Source organism: Oncorhynchus mykiss, chromosome 2, assembly GCF_057628025.1.
Source record: "Oncorhynchus mykiss isolate SJ-2025 chromosome 2, ASM5762802v1, whole genome shotgun sequence".
In the NCBI taxonomy this organism is placed as follows: domain Eukaryota; kingdom Metazoa; phylum Chordata; class Actinopteri; order Salmoniformes; family Salmonidae; genus Oncorhynchus; species Oncorhynchus mykiss.
In genome coordinates, this window is record NC_143023.1 from 65,509,436 (window position 1) to 65,525,863 (window position 16,428).

Consider the following 16,428-nt stretch of genomic DNA (forward strand, 5'->3'; position numbering starts at 1 on the left):
CGGAATGAGCAACAGCTACTTTGGCTACATACGGACGTTAGTGAAATTCCCACGAGAGAGCAATGGTTAATATGATTGGATGTTAATTATTTGGCTAGGCTACCTGTATTTGACATTGTTGTTATTTCGCTGAAGACTAGACGGTTTCATTTTATTTTTGGCACTGAATCCAGGCTACTCACGTGAGAAAAAAAACCTCACCCAATTGTATAGCCCCGTTGGAAAATATAAATGGACTGTTTGAAAATGTGTTTTTAAATGTGAATCACATTTTTATTTGGCGTACCCCCGACGGAAAAAGTAGACCTCCAAAAGTACAAGGTTTGCATAACTGTAATGGTATGTGAGAAGTGTAAGTTGTGACTGTGTTAACAATACCAGAGGTCACATGTCAATGCACTCTAATGACCAGTAGATAGAGCAGCATTACCCATCTTCCCTGATCGATCATGCTACTTCTGTTCTGCTGCCAAGCCTTTAGTATCAAAATTCCAACACACATTCACAAATCTAGATGTATTTGTTAGGGGGTGGTTACAACTAAGATGTGAACTTGATGATCCTTTTAAACAGATGGAAGGTCAAGAGAGTAGGTTTCTGTTTAATGCTGGTCTATCTCTCCTTGCTGTTATTTCACTTGACAACATAGGAAAACCCTTCTTTGCCGTTGAATGTTTTTGTAAAGTTCCACAGATGCGTTTCAGAGAGGATCCATTATATAATGTTTGATGATGCGAATGAATCAGCGTGGCCTGTTTTCTCTAAGGATGGTGACTGTCATTGAGAGTAGCTATCAGCTGTGTGGCCACCTGGGCCTCAGCTTACTCATAGGCGCATCATGCTTTTGCCCCTTCGGGATCCCCTTGCGTATTAATAAAGTTATGCTTTTGACAAATCGCTCAAATTCCCTCACAGCCCCATGGCAGGCACACACATACACATTTGGCATCTGTTGACCCGATGTGGCATACTGCACAGCAGAAAGTATGTGACAATAACTCTGAGTGCTGGATTGTAACTTGAGTGTATTTGTGTTTCAGGGATTCAAGGACAAAAATGTTGGGACATAAGGACTCCCATGAGCCCTAGAAGCCATTTTGAGATTATATTTACCCTAACCTTAACCCTTACACTCATTCTAAACCAAACCCTAACCCTAAACGTAACCGTAACAAGCAGTTGCTTATCGACAGTTTGTTGATCGTATCTGTAAAGCACTTTGTTTATTGCCCCCTCTATCTGCCTGTTCCTCAGTTTGATCCCCGTGTCAGCGTTAATGTCATTTTGTTTCTCCTGTCCAGACGCTGTCAGTGTTTTGTTTCATGTCCGTTATTTATTAAATGTTCACTCCCTGTACTTGCTTCTCGTCTCTCAGCATCTGTCCTTACTCTGATTCAGAGGGCTTGTGTTAAATGAGGTATACACATTTCAGTTGAAGGCATTCAGTTGTACAACTGACTAGGTATCCCCTTTCCCCTTTCCCTTCCAATCACGGCCAGTTGCGTTACAGCCCAGGATTGAACCATGGTCTGAATTGACGCCTCTAGCACTGAGATGCAGTGCCGTAGACCACTGCGCCACTCAGGAGCCCCTTTATATGGAATCATGTAGTAACCATTTTTTTTTTTTAAACAAATCAAAATATATTTTATATTTGATTCTTCATAGTAGCCACCCTTTGCCTTGATGACAGCTGTGCAAAAGTTTTATGCAGTTTCAAAAATAGACATGTTAATAGATTATATTTAACTAAATGCAAAGCGAGTGAACAGAAAAATCAAATCCATATTTGGCGTGACCACCCTTTGCCTTCAAAACAGCATCAATTCTTGTAGGTACACTTGTAGAAAGTCAGGGATTTTGTAGGCATATAGTCAGGTGTATGATTAAACAATTATACCAAACAGGTGCTAATGATCATCAATTCAATATGTAGGTTGAAACACAACCATTAACTGAAGCAGAAACAGCTGTGTAGGAGGAATACAACTGGGTGAGGATCAGCCAAACTCAGCTAACAAGGTCAGGTTTCTAAAGACAGTTTACTGTCAAAAGTCACACACCATGGCAAGACTGAGTACAGCAACAAGATGCAAGGTAGTTGTACTGCATCAGCAAGGTCTCTCCCAGGCAGAATTGTCAAGGAAAACAGGTTTCCAGATGTGCTGTCCAAGCTCTTTTGAGAAACACAAAGAAACGGGCAACGTTGAGGACCGTAGTCGCAGTGTTTGGCCGAGGAAACTTACTGCAGCAGATGAAAGACACATCATGCTTACTTCCCTTCGCAATCGGAATATGTAGAGCAGTGCCATCAGCTCAGAATTGGCAGAAAACAGTGGGACCCTGGTACACCCATCTACTGTCCAGAGAAGTCTGGTCAAAAGTGGCCTTCATGGAAGACTTGCAGCCAAAAAGCCATACCTCCGACGTGGAAACAAGGCCAAGCAACTCAACTAACTACGAAAACACAAGAACTGGGGTGCATAAAAATGGCAGCAGGTGCTCTGGACTGATGAGTCAAAATTTGAAATATTTGGCTGTAGCAGAAGGCAGTTTGTTTGCTGAGAGCGGTACACAAATTAGTGTCTGCAGGCAACAGTGAAGCATGGTGGAGGTTCCTTGCAAGTTTGGGGCTTAATTTCTGCAAAAGGAGTGGGGGATTTGGTCAGAATTAATGGTCTCCTCAATGCTGAAAAGTACAGGCAGATACTTATCCATCATGCAATACAATCAGGGACTCATCTGATTGGCCCCAAATGTATTCTGCAGCATGACAACGACCCCAAACATACAACGAAAGTTATTAAGAACTATCTTCAGCGTAAAGAAGAACAAGGAGTCCTGGAGGTGATGGTATAGCCCCCACAGAGCCCTGATCTCAACATCATCAAGTCTGTCTGGGATTACATGAAGAGGGAGAAGCATCGGAGGCTGCCTAAATCCTCAGAAGAACTGTGGTTAGTTCTCCAAGATGTTTGGGCCAAACTACCTGCCGAGTTCCTTCAAAAACTGTGTGCAAGTGTACCTAGAAGAATTGAGGCTGTTTTGAAGGCAAAGGGTGGTCACACCAAATATGGATTTGATGTAGATTTTTCTTCTGTTTACTCACTTTGCATTTTGTTAATTGATAAATACAAACAATTAACATGTCTATTTTTGAAAGCATTCTTACTTTACAGCATTTTTTCACACCTGCCTAAAACTTCTGCGACGTACTGTGTGTGTGTGTGTGTATGTATGTATGTATGTATGTATGTGTATATATATATATATATATATATATATATATGAGAGAGACACACACACGACTGGGGCAGCTCTAGCAGGGCAGAAATTTGATGAACTGACTAGTTGGAAAGGTGGCATCCTATGACATTGCCACATTGAAAGTCACTGAGCTTTTCAGTAAGGTCATTCTACTTACAATGTTTATTTAAGAGATTACATGGCTGGGTGCTCGATTTTATACACCTGTCAGCAAACGGTGTGGCTGAAATGGCAGAATCCACTCATTTGAAGGGGTGTTTACATACTTTTGTATATATGCTGTATATACTTGTTTTTTTTACTCAGTTGGGGTCTCAACTTAGAATAGTACACATTTAGAAAAAAAGTGCTATCTTGAACCTAAAAGGGTTCTTTGGCTGTCCCCAAAGGAGAAACATTTGAAGAACCCTTTTGGGTTCCATGTAGAACCCTTTCCTATGGGGACAGCAGAACAACCCTTTTGAAGCATTTTTTTTCGTAAGAGGGTAGAATACACAAGGTGCAATTTCAATTAGACCATGTCAGCAAATAATTTTAGATTGGTAAATTAGTCTAGCGGCCAGCTATCTAAATTTAGTAATCATGGTCGAATTACCGGCCGGAGGGCCCCTGTTGATTTTGTTAGTCAGTCTCAGTCAGATATCACATTATAAACTGCAAACATTTCACCACCCTATGGCAAAATGTGTAAAATTGCGTGAAATTTGCTGTAAAACAGATAATTTTCCTCTCCACTCCATGGCAAAATAAGTAGAATTGCATAAAATGTGTTTAAAAAAATAGAAAAATCTTCTCTCATGGCAGAATATGCAGAATTGATGTAAACTTGCTTTAAACTGCACCATTTTCTCTACGCCCCATGGCAAAATGTGTAGAATTGCACAACATTTTTAAATTCTCTCTGCTGTCAAGAGGGGGGTTGCTGGAATGTTTTGCTCGCAATGTGGTGGGGGGGGGTGTCAGTCCTCTCAGTCTATTTATTCCCAGCTCAGCTCAGTCTGATCTCATCCCAGGTAATTGACTGGATAAACACATCGCCAACATGCCAGCTGAGTGTGTGATAGGGAGAGACATGGCGATTGGATAAGCGGGAGGGCGGAGTCAGCGAAACACTGGGCGCAACTAAAGAGAGACTAAAGGAGGACAATGTGTAAAGCAATTCTCCTTCACTGTGTCACAGAGATGTTTTACTCAGCATCCTCTCTCTCTATATCTTTCAATGAAGTCCCAACTTTGGATGTTAATATATCATGTCCTGACATTAAACGTAGGTTCAAAATGGGGATTTAAGAAGACCTGTTTTCTCATTTAAGTATCGTATGTCAATGTTATTCATCTGATGTCATATCAAACCAATGTCCATATATTATTAGTACTATGTGGGTTTATTGAAGGTGATACACATCCATTTTATTTGTAACACGCTTCGTAAACAACAGGTAGAGTAACAGTGAAATGCTTACGGGTCCTTCCCAACAATGCAGAGAGAAGAAAAACAGAAATAATAGAAAGATAATGACACAAGGAATAAATCAAATTGTATTGGTCACAAACCAGTGTTTAGCAGATGTTATTGCGGGTTGTAGCCGTCACCACTTCCGCCGAAGTCGGTTCCTCTCCTTGTTCGGTCGGCGGTCGACGTCACCGGCTTTCTAGCCATCGCCGATCCACCTTTCGTTTTTCCATTTCTTGTTTTCCTACACACCTGGTTTCAATTCCCTCAGTATTAGACGTATATAACCCTCTGTTCCCCCCCATGTCTGTGTGTGGAATTGTTTGTGGTTTTGTGTATGTGCACGCTAGACTGGTTTGCGCTGGGTTATGTCAACCCATATTGTGTTTAGTGCCGTGTGTTTTGTTCGCCCAAATAAAAGGCTCCTTTGGCTACCCAACTTCTCTCCTGTGCCTGACTCCCTTACAGCCAGTTACACATACCAAACAGCAGCAAAATGCTTGTGCTTCTAGCTCCGACAGCGCAGTAATATCTAACAGTTTCGCAACATATAACCAAAATACACGTAAATCTAAGTAAGGAATGGATTAAGAATGTATTGGACTTTGGACTAAGATACAGTGGCATAGTATAGAATACAGTATATACATATGAGATGTGTGATGCAATATCTACACACAATTAAAGTGACTAAGATACCGTAGAATAGTATAGTGTGCAGTTTACACATATGAGATGAGTAATGCAAGATATGGAGACATTATTAAAGTGGCTAGTTGCTTGGCCATGCAGTCATAGGTGAAGAGGGAGTACAGGAGGGGCTGAGCACGCACCCTTGTGGGGCCCCTGTGTTGAGGATCAGCAAAGGGGTGTTGTTTCCTACCTTAACCACCTGAGGGTGACCCATCAGGAAGTCCAGGACCCAGTTGCACAGGGCAAGGTACAGACCCAGGGCCTCGAGCTTGATGATGAGCTTGGAGGATACTATGTTGTTGAATGCTGAGCTGTAGTCAATGAACAGCATTCTTACATAGGTATGCCTCTTGATTAGATGGGACAGGGCAGTGTGCAGGCAATTACATCATCTGTGGATCTATTGGGGCGATAAGCAAATTGAAGTGGTTCTAGGCTGGCAGGTAAGGTGGAGGTGATATGATCCTTGACAAGTCTCTCAAAGCAATTCATGAGGTGAGGGCTACTATGAGTAATGATAACTTGGCTATATATATATATATTAACCTTTATTTAACTAGGCAAGTCAGTTAAGAACCAATTGCTCAGGGACAGAACGACAGATTTTTACCTTGTCAGCTCGGGGATTCGATCTTGCAACCTTTCGGTTACTGGTCTAACACTCTAACCACTAGGCTACCTGCCGCCCCATACATGGAGTACAAGTACTGAGTCGATGTGCAGTATGTAGTAGGTAGATACAGTATGTACACATAGGCAAGGGTAAAATGACTAGGCAACAGGATATATAATAAGCAGTAGCAGCAGCATATGTGATGAGTCTAAGGAGTTCCCACAAGTGAAGGGAAAAGGTGAGAGGAGGAGAGTGCATAGATGCGAGACGGAATGCAACAAAGGGATAATGCTGTTATGCAGCTGCTATGAAAGTGAACTGTGTTTTCATTCTGCCGATTCTGTTGAAAACCGTTTCATAAACGGAAGCAAACGGAACGAAAAGGTGATAAACATACCTGAATTTGTCCAGTAGAAACTTTTCTTTGCAACTGTAGAACTGATGATGATTACACCCTAAATCAGCTAGATGCAGGCAAGAGTGTGAAAGGCGGTATTGAATGTGTCAATATCTGTCCCATTGACTACTCAAATTTCTCTCGACCTGTGCACTTACGTTATAAACTTTAATTTGTAGGCTAGGTTGTAGCAACCTCATGATGGGTATAGGGAAAATGTTAGTATCATGTAGTAGCCTAAACCTATCGATGTTACATTGAGCTGGGTGAGTGGGATATGAATGGCAGTAGTGGTGTGGACCATGTTAATTTCTTACTGATGTGGACACCATCTGCTAACCATGTGTATGTGACAAATAAAATTTGATTTAGGAACTTGAAGCTCTGGACCTGCTCCACTACAGCCCCTTCGATGTGGATGGGGGCATGCTCAGCCGTCCATTTCCTGTAGTCCCCGAATCTCACAATGAAACAGAATTGTGGTGAATACAATCTTACCACAAGTACGAATGCTGTCTAATAAACTATCGTATAAACAGATTTAGCCGTCTCTATCTATTACCTCATAATTTGCGTACATGTTGATGAATCATGTTTTTATTCACAGACCAGAGATGGAGAGGTCAAAGGAGCTAAAGGCTTAAGAAAGCAAATAAAAAACATCTCTACTCTTCAGGGCAGCAAAAGAGAGAGGAGACAGAGGCTTGGATCTTATGCTGCCTCTGTCTCTTTAAAAACAGGAGCATGCAATCTCTGCTCTTCAGGGCAGCAAAAGAGAGAGGAGAGAGAGGCTTGGATCTTATGCTGCCTCTGTCTCTTTAAAAACAGGAGCACGCATGTGAGGGGGAGGGGGTGTTGGCTAGTTGGAACAGTCCTCCTCTAATGAGGAGATTTGAGAGACACCAGAGAGAGAGAGAGAGAGAGGGAGAGAGAGACCCAACCATAAGGAGAAAGGGGGAATGAGATGACAACAGAATGCAGGCTGTGATACATAAAAGAGCATGATGTATTGAATCAAAGGAAAAGGAGAAATAAATCTGGATTTCTCACCGGCAAGGGAGCAAGAATAAAAGCATCAGTATCGCTAAACCACTTAAGGACGTGGATTAAAAAAGAGAGAGGGAAAGGGAAAGGAGAGGAGGAAAATAATCAGATCACTTGTTTATTTTCATGGTCCGTGTGCGCACTTGCTGTCGGTGAGAGTGTGCATATGTGTGTGCGCATATGGGAAGAGACTGCATTGCTGTTCACTAGCAGAGGCATCAGGAGAGAACCAAGCTGAATCCCTCTTTTTTTCTTTCTCTCTCTCTATTTCTGTGTTGCACTGTGTGGCAGGAGCATGTTGGGTGGGTTGAGTACAAACGACAAGCTGAGCTAGCCAAAAGAGATGGACCTGTAACGCTGTAAATGCTGTTGGATCTGGCCAGTGGCTGCGTGGGATCCCAGGTTTCTAGGTGGAGCCTGGTGGTCTTCAGCTGCTAGGGAGAGTTAAAGCTAAAAGCCCCAGAGAGGAGGAGGCACAAGTATCTGGGAGTGTGCCGGCAGTGGGGCCCTGCGTGGAGGGAGGGGGCCTGAACCTAAACCCCAAAGAAAAGGAGTTTGCTGCGTTTGTGTTGGCAGGGAGGACGCATGGCTGGCGTGGGCCTTCCCCCTTCTGTGAGCTGCAGCTGTAGGAGATTGGACCGGGAGTGAAAGTGAACCAAACCTCCAGGATAATGGTTTGAAGAGGTTCCCGCTGCTCCTCCCTGGCCTGACAGGAGGGACCCTACACTCTGGGGGTCTATTTTGCTTTTTCCTCTTTTTATTTTTCTCTTTAAGTCAACCCGGGGGATTTGTTTGGGTGTCTTCCTCCCCCCCACACCTCATCATCATCATCATCACTAACCCCACCTCCATCTCTGTTTTTAGTTTGTTTTCTTTTTTTGAGATTTGGGGGATTTGCCAAAACCTATTTCATGCATGTCCACTGGGGGCAGGTTCAACTTTGATGATGGGGGGTCATACTGTGGGGGGTGGGAGGAAGGCAAAGCCCACGGCCATGGCATCTGTACTGGGCCGAAGGGCCAAGGCGAGTACTCAGGGTCCTGGAGCCATGGCTTTGAGGTGGTGGGGGTGTACACATGGCCCAGTGGGAACACCTACCAGGGCACCTGGGCGCAGGGCAAGCGCCATGGGATTGGAATGGAGAACAAGGGCAAGTGGGTGTATAAGGGGGAGTGGACAAGTGGATTTAAGGGACGCTACGGCCTCAGGGAGAGCACCGGCACCAGCGGGAAGTACGAGGGGACCTGGAACAACGGTCTTCAGGACGGATACGGCACTGAGACCTACTCCGATGGAGGTAAGACCCAATCCCAGACCCAGACTGAGCCATGTTTAATGGGTGAGTACCCTCTGTGTAAAGCATCAACATATGGATTTTGAGATACAGACCAGCAGGCCCATTCTTCAGAGTGAGTTGACAGTATTCGGGGAAACCTAGGTGCTAGGTGTCCCCACCCCACCCCCCTCCACCACACACACACATAATCTAAATGTCACTTGCTTCATTCTTCTCCTATCTCTCAGACACTCTCTAATCTCTCTTTCTCCGTCCATCTGTCAATTGGGAAAGCAGATCCCTCTCCCCTGCTCGTGCTGCAGTGGGAGAGACATTCCGAGGCCCAAATTAAGGCCACCGGACTCCGCATGCAGCCTGAGAGAGAGATTTCAGGTCACCCCCAAAGCATAGGGAACAAGCAGACAGACAGAATCATGGTTAACCTGGCTGGGAGGCCATAAATACACACCTTGAAGCTGACAGTGATGAGAGTCTGGAAGTCCTTACTCTACCTCAAATGCACACACACTCTCTCTCTACTAAGGTGGATTTCAGATCCATTCTGATATATTTATCAAAACACTTCCTTTAGCAAGGCAACGGTACTTAAAACAATCACACAGTCAAAGGGCATGACGGTCTGTAGAATATTTAGATTTCTTCTGGTGAAACCTCCTGGTGCAACATCATAGTCTTAGTATAGAAGGTTCTATCTAGAACCTAAAAGGGGTTTCCAATGGATTGTCCCCATAGGATAACCCTTTGAAGAATCCTTTTGGGTTCCATGGAGAAGCCAAAAAGGTTCTACATCAGTGGAGGCTGCTGAGGGGAGGATGGCTCATAATGATGGCTGGAATGGAGCGAATGGCATCAAACAAATAGAAACCAGCCATTACCACGAGACCGTCCTCCCCAATTAAGGTGCCACCAACTTCCTGTGTTCTACATGTAAGGTTGTTTTTTTTTCTCTAATTTGATTTTGAATTCTCTTGTATTTTATATTCATAAAATGTGTGAAATTGTAAAATGCAGGGCTCCCTTGGTCTCAATGGGTATCCTTGTTAAAAATAGTAGAACCATTTTCACAGAGGGTTCTACATAGAACCAAAAAGTGTTCTAGCTGGAACCAAAAAGTGTTACCCTATGAAGACAATGAGGAACCCTTATGGAGCCCTTTTTTCTAAGAGTGCATTGTTAAAGTTATATAACTCTCTAGCACCAGAACCTTACACAACTATGCACCCAACCAACAGCCCAATGAACACTGGCTGAGTCAGGAGAGGAGGCTAATGAGGACAGAATATGCAGAATAGATATGACACAGACGATATCCACAATGATAACAGTTACAGTGTCCGCTCTGAAGTGAGCACCAGGCCAGCGAGGCTTTGTTATAATGAAATGAGTATGAGGCATAAGATAAAGAAAGGGATTTGGAGAAGACAGACTGGTAGATGAAGATGGAAAAGCATGAGGTATACGATAGAATAGTGTACTATTTTCATATGAGAGAAACTTCAAATCTACAGTATTCATTATGTAACACTTCAATGTGTTCGTAAATCAGTCAGTGTCTTTAAAATACTCCAGTATACTCTTCCTGTCTGAAGGCTTCAGCATTTTATGCCCAACAACAATTGTTATCAGTTGATTACACCATCTAACATTGACAATAAGAAAGTCTTGCATTCTACCCCCGAACTTTGCTCACACCCTGCTTATCTTACCACTCCTCAGGAGAAGGATCTATGCCTGGAGCAGTTGTTTTTCTCTGTATTTATATCTGTCTACCTCGTTCCACTGCATTACAGCAGTGGCGCCTCTGTCTCTGTACAGCAAGTTGCTGTGGGAACGCACACAGACATGCAGCAGGGCTGCGTGTCACAGGGGACTCAGTGTTGCTCACTCTGATTGGCTGGCTGACTCTGCTAATGTTGTTTACTTACTTGAGCAGTGAGCGCTTATCTGGCTGCTATATCATAATCACAGAAGAAAGTGACAGAGAGGGGGAGACAAAGATACAGAGAGGTTACAGTGGCATTGTCTTTGCTCTCAGGAGGAGCTAGAAATTGTATACTGTCAATGGCCATGGAATGAGGAACCCATCCAAGTAGCTATCTAAGGAGAACACTACAACAGTGCCTGTAAAAGAGAAGTTACTACATGTCATGTAGTGTTTTTGATGGTTGTTGACACTCCACCTTGATTGCTGATTAGCACATCTGTGATTGGGAGTAAAGCAAACTCACTGTACTGGGAGCTACAGGAAACTGTCCTGACAGTTGTTTCTGGATATGAGTCAATATTACAGTGCAGTAGCCTGTATGATTTGACCCCTGACCTACATACTGAACCATCATGGTTGTTTAGAAATGGTTTGTGCCCTGTAGAGATGAGGAGGGGGCTAATTTTGTAGATGGCCAGGCGATTTAGGTGATTGTATCCTTGGGCAAGGTGTGTTATCTAAGTTACTGAGGTAATCTTTTTGCTGTTGAAACGGATTATGTTAATGAGACCAAAGAGACACCAAGAGCAGTTCCTCAAAATGATGAACACGATGTGAACAAACGTTTGTGATGTCCCAATTCAATTTTTTGAGGGGAATTAACGTTCAAATCATAATTCAATTTTTTAGGATGTTTCTATGAGTTAAATAATCCTTAAATGGACAAATCTAAGACTGGGGCACATCATCGCCTCTCAAAAACTAAATCCCTTAACCGGATAACATCCGTAGTCGATTTAAGCTTACTGAGAGATTTAGCTTTTAAACTGCAGCTCATTTTGAATGTTGCCGTTTCTCTAGCAGTTTCGCTAGCTGTAGTCTGTCCTGGATTGCAGTCTGTCTGTGTCTGTTCTAGCCAGCTCTTCTATGGTTGTCTTGCAAGCAGAGTGACATCAAACATTCCCATAGCCACATGATGCTCCTGTTTCAGAAGATGACACACACATTACGAAAGTAGCACCTGCTTTACAGCCCAGACCTATCTTACAACACTGCTGTAGCGTGTCTCCTGTTCTGTCCCGTGCACATTACTCTGTGTCTCTCTCACACAATCGCACACAAACACACTCAGATCTGATCTGCAAGTGCTGACTTGATGAAATATAAAAATGTTAATAATTCATGAAAGAGTTCATCCAAACACACTTCTTGCCATCCTTACTCCAGTTTGAATATCCTCTTATGAATTGTACACACTATGCGGTCGAGGGCTTTGTGTTGCCTATTAGGGGGGGTCCAGGTCAATTGGTTCCAGGGTCAACACCCTGGGGGTTCAGGGGTAGACTTCGAGGTAGCCTATGTTTGCCCTGTTTGGTGGGTGTGGCGGGGTGTGGCTTGAAGTAATGAGTGACATATTTGAAGGGCAGCGGTGTATTTTGAACCCACAGCCCAACCCCCTTCCCTGTTTTTCAACTGGTCGTTCAGAACATCACTTTTCCCTTTAATTGAACGTTGCATTAAAACAATTTGTCCTGAACACAACTCTGGTGTCTTTTCTACTCCAAAATTAATGAAAATAAAATGATGGTAAGGCCATTAAAAGGTCCTTTCCCCCTCCAAAAATGAGGCTAACAACATAGTGGCTGAACCATAGGATTGCCCATCTGTATTTGTGCTAATCATTAGCTAGATCAGTGCTTCCTAAACCCTTTCAGTCATGGCCCCCTTTCATCATGGGGGAACAGCATCTGCTGAAAAATATTATAAAGGAGAAATAAACCATCGAACCGCTGTGCAATGTCACAGGCATCCCTATCAATGAAAACTAAGGTGGGCCAATTTCTTTTCTCAGTTGAAATCAAATGTAAAGGTGGTTCTGAAGCATTCTTAGGGTGATTATTAGGTTGCATTAACATGATGAGTGCTTTCCCCCCCAAAATGTTGGCCTTCAAATGTGTTTTCTAAACATAAATATGGAGGATAGGTTGCTGCTGCTGATGGTCAGAGTCTGTGAGACAGGCATGCTGCCTGTGACTGGGGAGATAATCAAATCAAATTGTTTTTGTCACATGAGCGGAATACAACTGGTGTAGACTTTTCCATGAAATGCTTGCTTAAGAACCCTTTCCAACTAGGCAGAGTTTAAATATAGTAATAAAAATAGTAACACATTAGATATAAATTAAGATACACAAGAATGGAACTTTATACAGGGAGTACCAGTACCAGATCAATGTGCAGAGAGGTACGAGGTATTTGAGGGGCATGTACATGAAACAGGCTTGCTTGAGCCTACTGCTTGAGGTTCAGAGAAACAGCCCTTCTCTAATTCTGTAGCCTTCTAGAAACCAGTTGTTTCAAAGTGTAGAATACTACCAAATTTGACTTTGAACTCACATAATTTTACCTAATATAACCGTTACCAATTATCAGTCATTTTGAGAAATACCGCTCACAATATAGTGGCACAGCAGAAGAGCGCTTCATTGGTTTATAGTTAATCCATGAGGAGCTCTTTGATCATGGGATGAAATACTATAAAGCAAAAATAAGTTTCTGCTGGATAGTAAACACTGCGGAACAGCCTTTGTGTAAACAAACTTCCAGAAGTAGTCAAAGCACTCTTATTTAAAAGCCTTTCATTTATTATGATCACGAACCCCCTGTCCCCCCCGCAAGTTATGCGCCTGTATGCAGCCTATTACAGTGGGCTCCAAAATGACTGGCAATGCACAAACAATACTTAAACAAATATAAACAATTTCATTATAGAGAGAAACTCAAAATACCAACATGTGAGAAATGCTGTACTTTATTAATGTTTCAATGGAACCAACCAAAATCATTCAATTATTTAATACAAAATACATTTAACCAAAATCAAGGTTTCATAATTATTGGCACTCCTCATTTAGTACTTAGTGCAACCACCTCTGGCAAGGATAACAGCATGGAGTCTTTTCCTGTAATGTTTGACAAGGTTAAGGAACACATTTGGAGGGATTTTGGACCATTCCTCTATGCAGATCCTTTCAAGATCCTTCACATTCTTGGGATTGCGCTTATCAACTGCCCTCTTCCACTCAGCCCACAGGTTTTTGATTGGATTGAGGTCCGGCGACTGGGATGGCCATGGCAGAACATTGATTTTGTTGTCACAGAACCATTTCTGTGTGGATCTTGAGGTATGTTTCTGGTCATTGTCTTGTTGGAAAGTCCACCTACGGCCAAGTCCCAGCCTTCTGGCAGAGGCAACCAGATTGTCAGCCAAAATTGCCTGATACTTGGTAGAATTCATTATGCCATCAATCTTAACCAGTGCCCCTGGACCTCTGGAATTAAAACAGCCCCAAAACATCACTGACCCCCCTCCATATTTCACCATGGGTATGAGGTTCCTCTCCTTGTATGCATCTCTGTTTCGACGTCAAACATGCCGATGCTGTATCTGACTAAAACGTTCAATTTTGGTCTCATCTGACCAGAGCACCTTCCAGTCATAATTTAAATGACGTTTGGCAAACTCCAAGCGCTTGCGTCTGTGTCTTGGGGCTTTCATCTCGCAACCCTTCCAAAGAGCCTGTGGATGTGGCGTCTGATGGTGCTTTTTGAAACCTGGTGACCCCAAGACGCCACCAAGGCCTGCAATTCTTTCACAGTGATTCTTGGGGATTTTGTTGCTTCTCTTGCCATCCTCCTCCCTATCCTGGGGAACAAAATGCATTTGCGTCCTCTACCCGTGAGGTTTTCAACTGTTCCATATCTTTTGAATTTTCTAATAATTGCCCTGACCGTGCTCAGTGGTATATTCAATTGTTTGTGGATCTTCCTGTAGCCATTACCAGATTTATGAAGGTTTAGGACCATCTGTCTCTTTTGAACTGCTAGTTCTTTTGTTTTCTTCATGGTGTTGGATGACAAAGGGATATTGCATGTGTGTTACCTCATTTTTATACTCTAGTGAAACAGGAAGTGATGTAATGGCTCAATATAGTTCCTTAAGACTTAGATCAACTTAAATAAGTGGAATTTAATTTGTGGTTTAATTTTGGTAGATATTATTTACAATAATCTTTAAGGGTGCCATTAATTGTGAAACCTTGATTTGGAGGACATTGATTTTTAATTAAATCAATCAATTATTTTGTTTGGTTCCATTGAAACATTATTAAAGTACAGTATTTCTCACATGTTGGTATTTTGAGTTTCTCTATAATTATATTGTTTATATTTGTTTAAGCATTGTTTGTGCATTGCCAGTCAGGGGTGCCAGTAATTTTGGAGCCCACTGTATATCAAAATGAGAGCCATCATTTGATTACAGGTTGAGTAAACTTGCAAAAAGTAATGCAATCTCGATTGGAAGGAATATACAAACAGCCAAGTTCAGACTAAAAACAGAACAACGCACATTGTTAAATACACTATAATAAATTATGTTTTGGCGCATAATCAAATCAGGATTGCTGTGATGTGTCCGCGTCTCTGATCTTTCCGCGTTTAACCATTTGTGCTGCCGCCTGTACTGCTGTTCTAACGCATCTCGCAGCACTCCGGATGAAAACCTCCATCGAATTCGTTTTGACATGTGAGTTGCAGAGTCCATAGAAAACTAAAGATTCTTAGAAGATTATTGTAGGCTAAATGCATTACATACTAGGCCTTAATGTGAACAAGCTGTGCATGAAAACGACGGAAAGTGTTTTCGGGTGCGTTTCTTTCAAAATGTTGGCTGTTTTCATGGCTGTGGGGAAATTAAATAATATGCTCCCTGATTATTAACTCGACCGAGAGATGCCTCCACAATGCAGAATTTTCTACTACGCCCGAGTTAACCGATGAAACTATTTACTGTAGCTTCATTCTGAAATGAAATAGGTTTTCCGACTTCCTGATCGAGCTGTAAGGGCACATAGCCGGTGGGAAACTGTTCAGGCAAACCACAGATGAACGTGCATCCATCCACCCAACCCCACAAAGAGAACGTATAATTAACACCATGGAGTCTATAACGGCTACGTACTGTAGGGATGACACGATTCAAGTAGGCCTGCCTATAACATGTTTTGCTTGATGTGAAATGATTCATGACATGTTTTTTATGTCAATGTCAATGAAAGGAAAAGGAAAATGTCACTGACATTTCAAAGGCGCACAATACCTTTAATTTAATCAACACACATTTGTTCAAAATTTATACAGATACTGCATTTTTTCTCTGCTAGATGTGACATTGGATTTAATTGATGTATATAATCCATGTTCATGTGTGATGCACCAGACATTATAGCCTAGCCTAGCTATGCTTGACTAATGACTGTAGTGAGATACAAGTCCTAATGGGGAGATTCCCATGGAGTCAATGGATCCCCAAAGACTCAAGAGTTTACCCATGCCGCCCTCTCCTGAGAGAGAGAGAGACATCCATCCCTTCCCTACTTTCTTTATGCTTGACCTCCTTCACTGAGAAAATCTGCTGTTGCAGGTCGGGAACACACCAGTCTTTCATTACGGCCTTATTCTAGTTAATATGTCTGCAAACTATAACAACAATATAATATGCTGTGTCATGGACCTGATCACACTTTCAAGAGAGGGGAAGTCACTTCTCTGTGTATGTTCCAGCCAGACATAACCCACGTTATTTCAGTCAGGGCTTTATTTCAGCTGTGTCAGCAAAAGCTGTAAAAATACAACATTTTCAAAGACACACGGAAGAAGCACTCATACTCCTACTTAC

At 42.5% G+C, this 16,428-nt stretch overlaps 1 protein-coding gene across 2 annotated transcripts in view; it reads left to right on the forward strand.

The window, feature by feature from the left end:
* The first annotated feature begins 7,305 nt into the window (after window positions 1-7,305).
* The window catches only part of jph3b (junctophilin 3b), a 46,057-nt gene continuing 36,934 nt past the window's right edge, over window positions 7,306-16,428 (forward strand). The window contains exon 1 of one of the 2 annotated variants that reach the window (XM_021568438.3): window positions 7,306-8,764. In XM_021568438.3, coding sequence (XP_021424113.3) covers window positions 8,383-8,764 — 382 coding nt within the window. In that variant the 5' untranslated portion in view covers window positions 7,306-8,382. The remainder of the gene's footprint in view (window positions 8,765-16,428) is intronic. The other variant, XM_021568445.3, reaches the window with a different exon arrangement.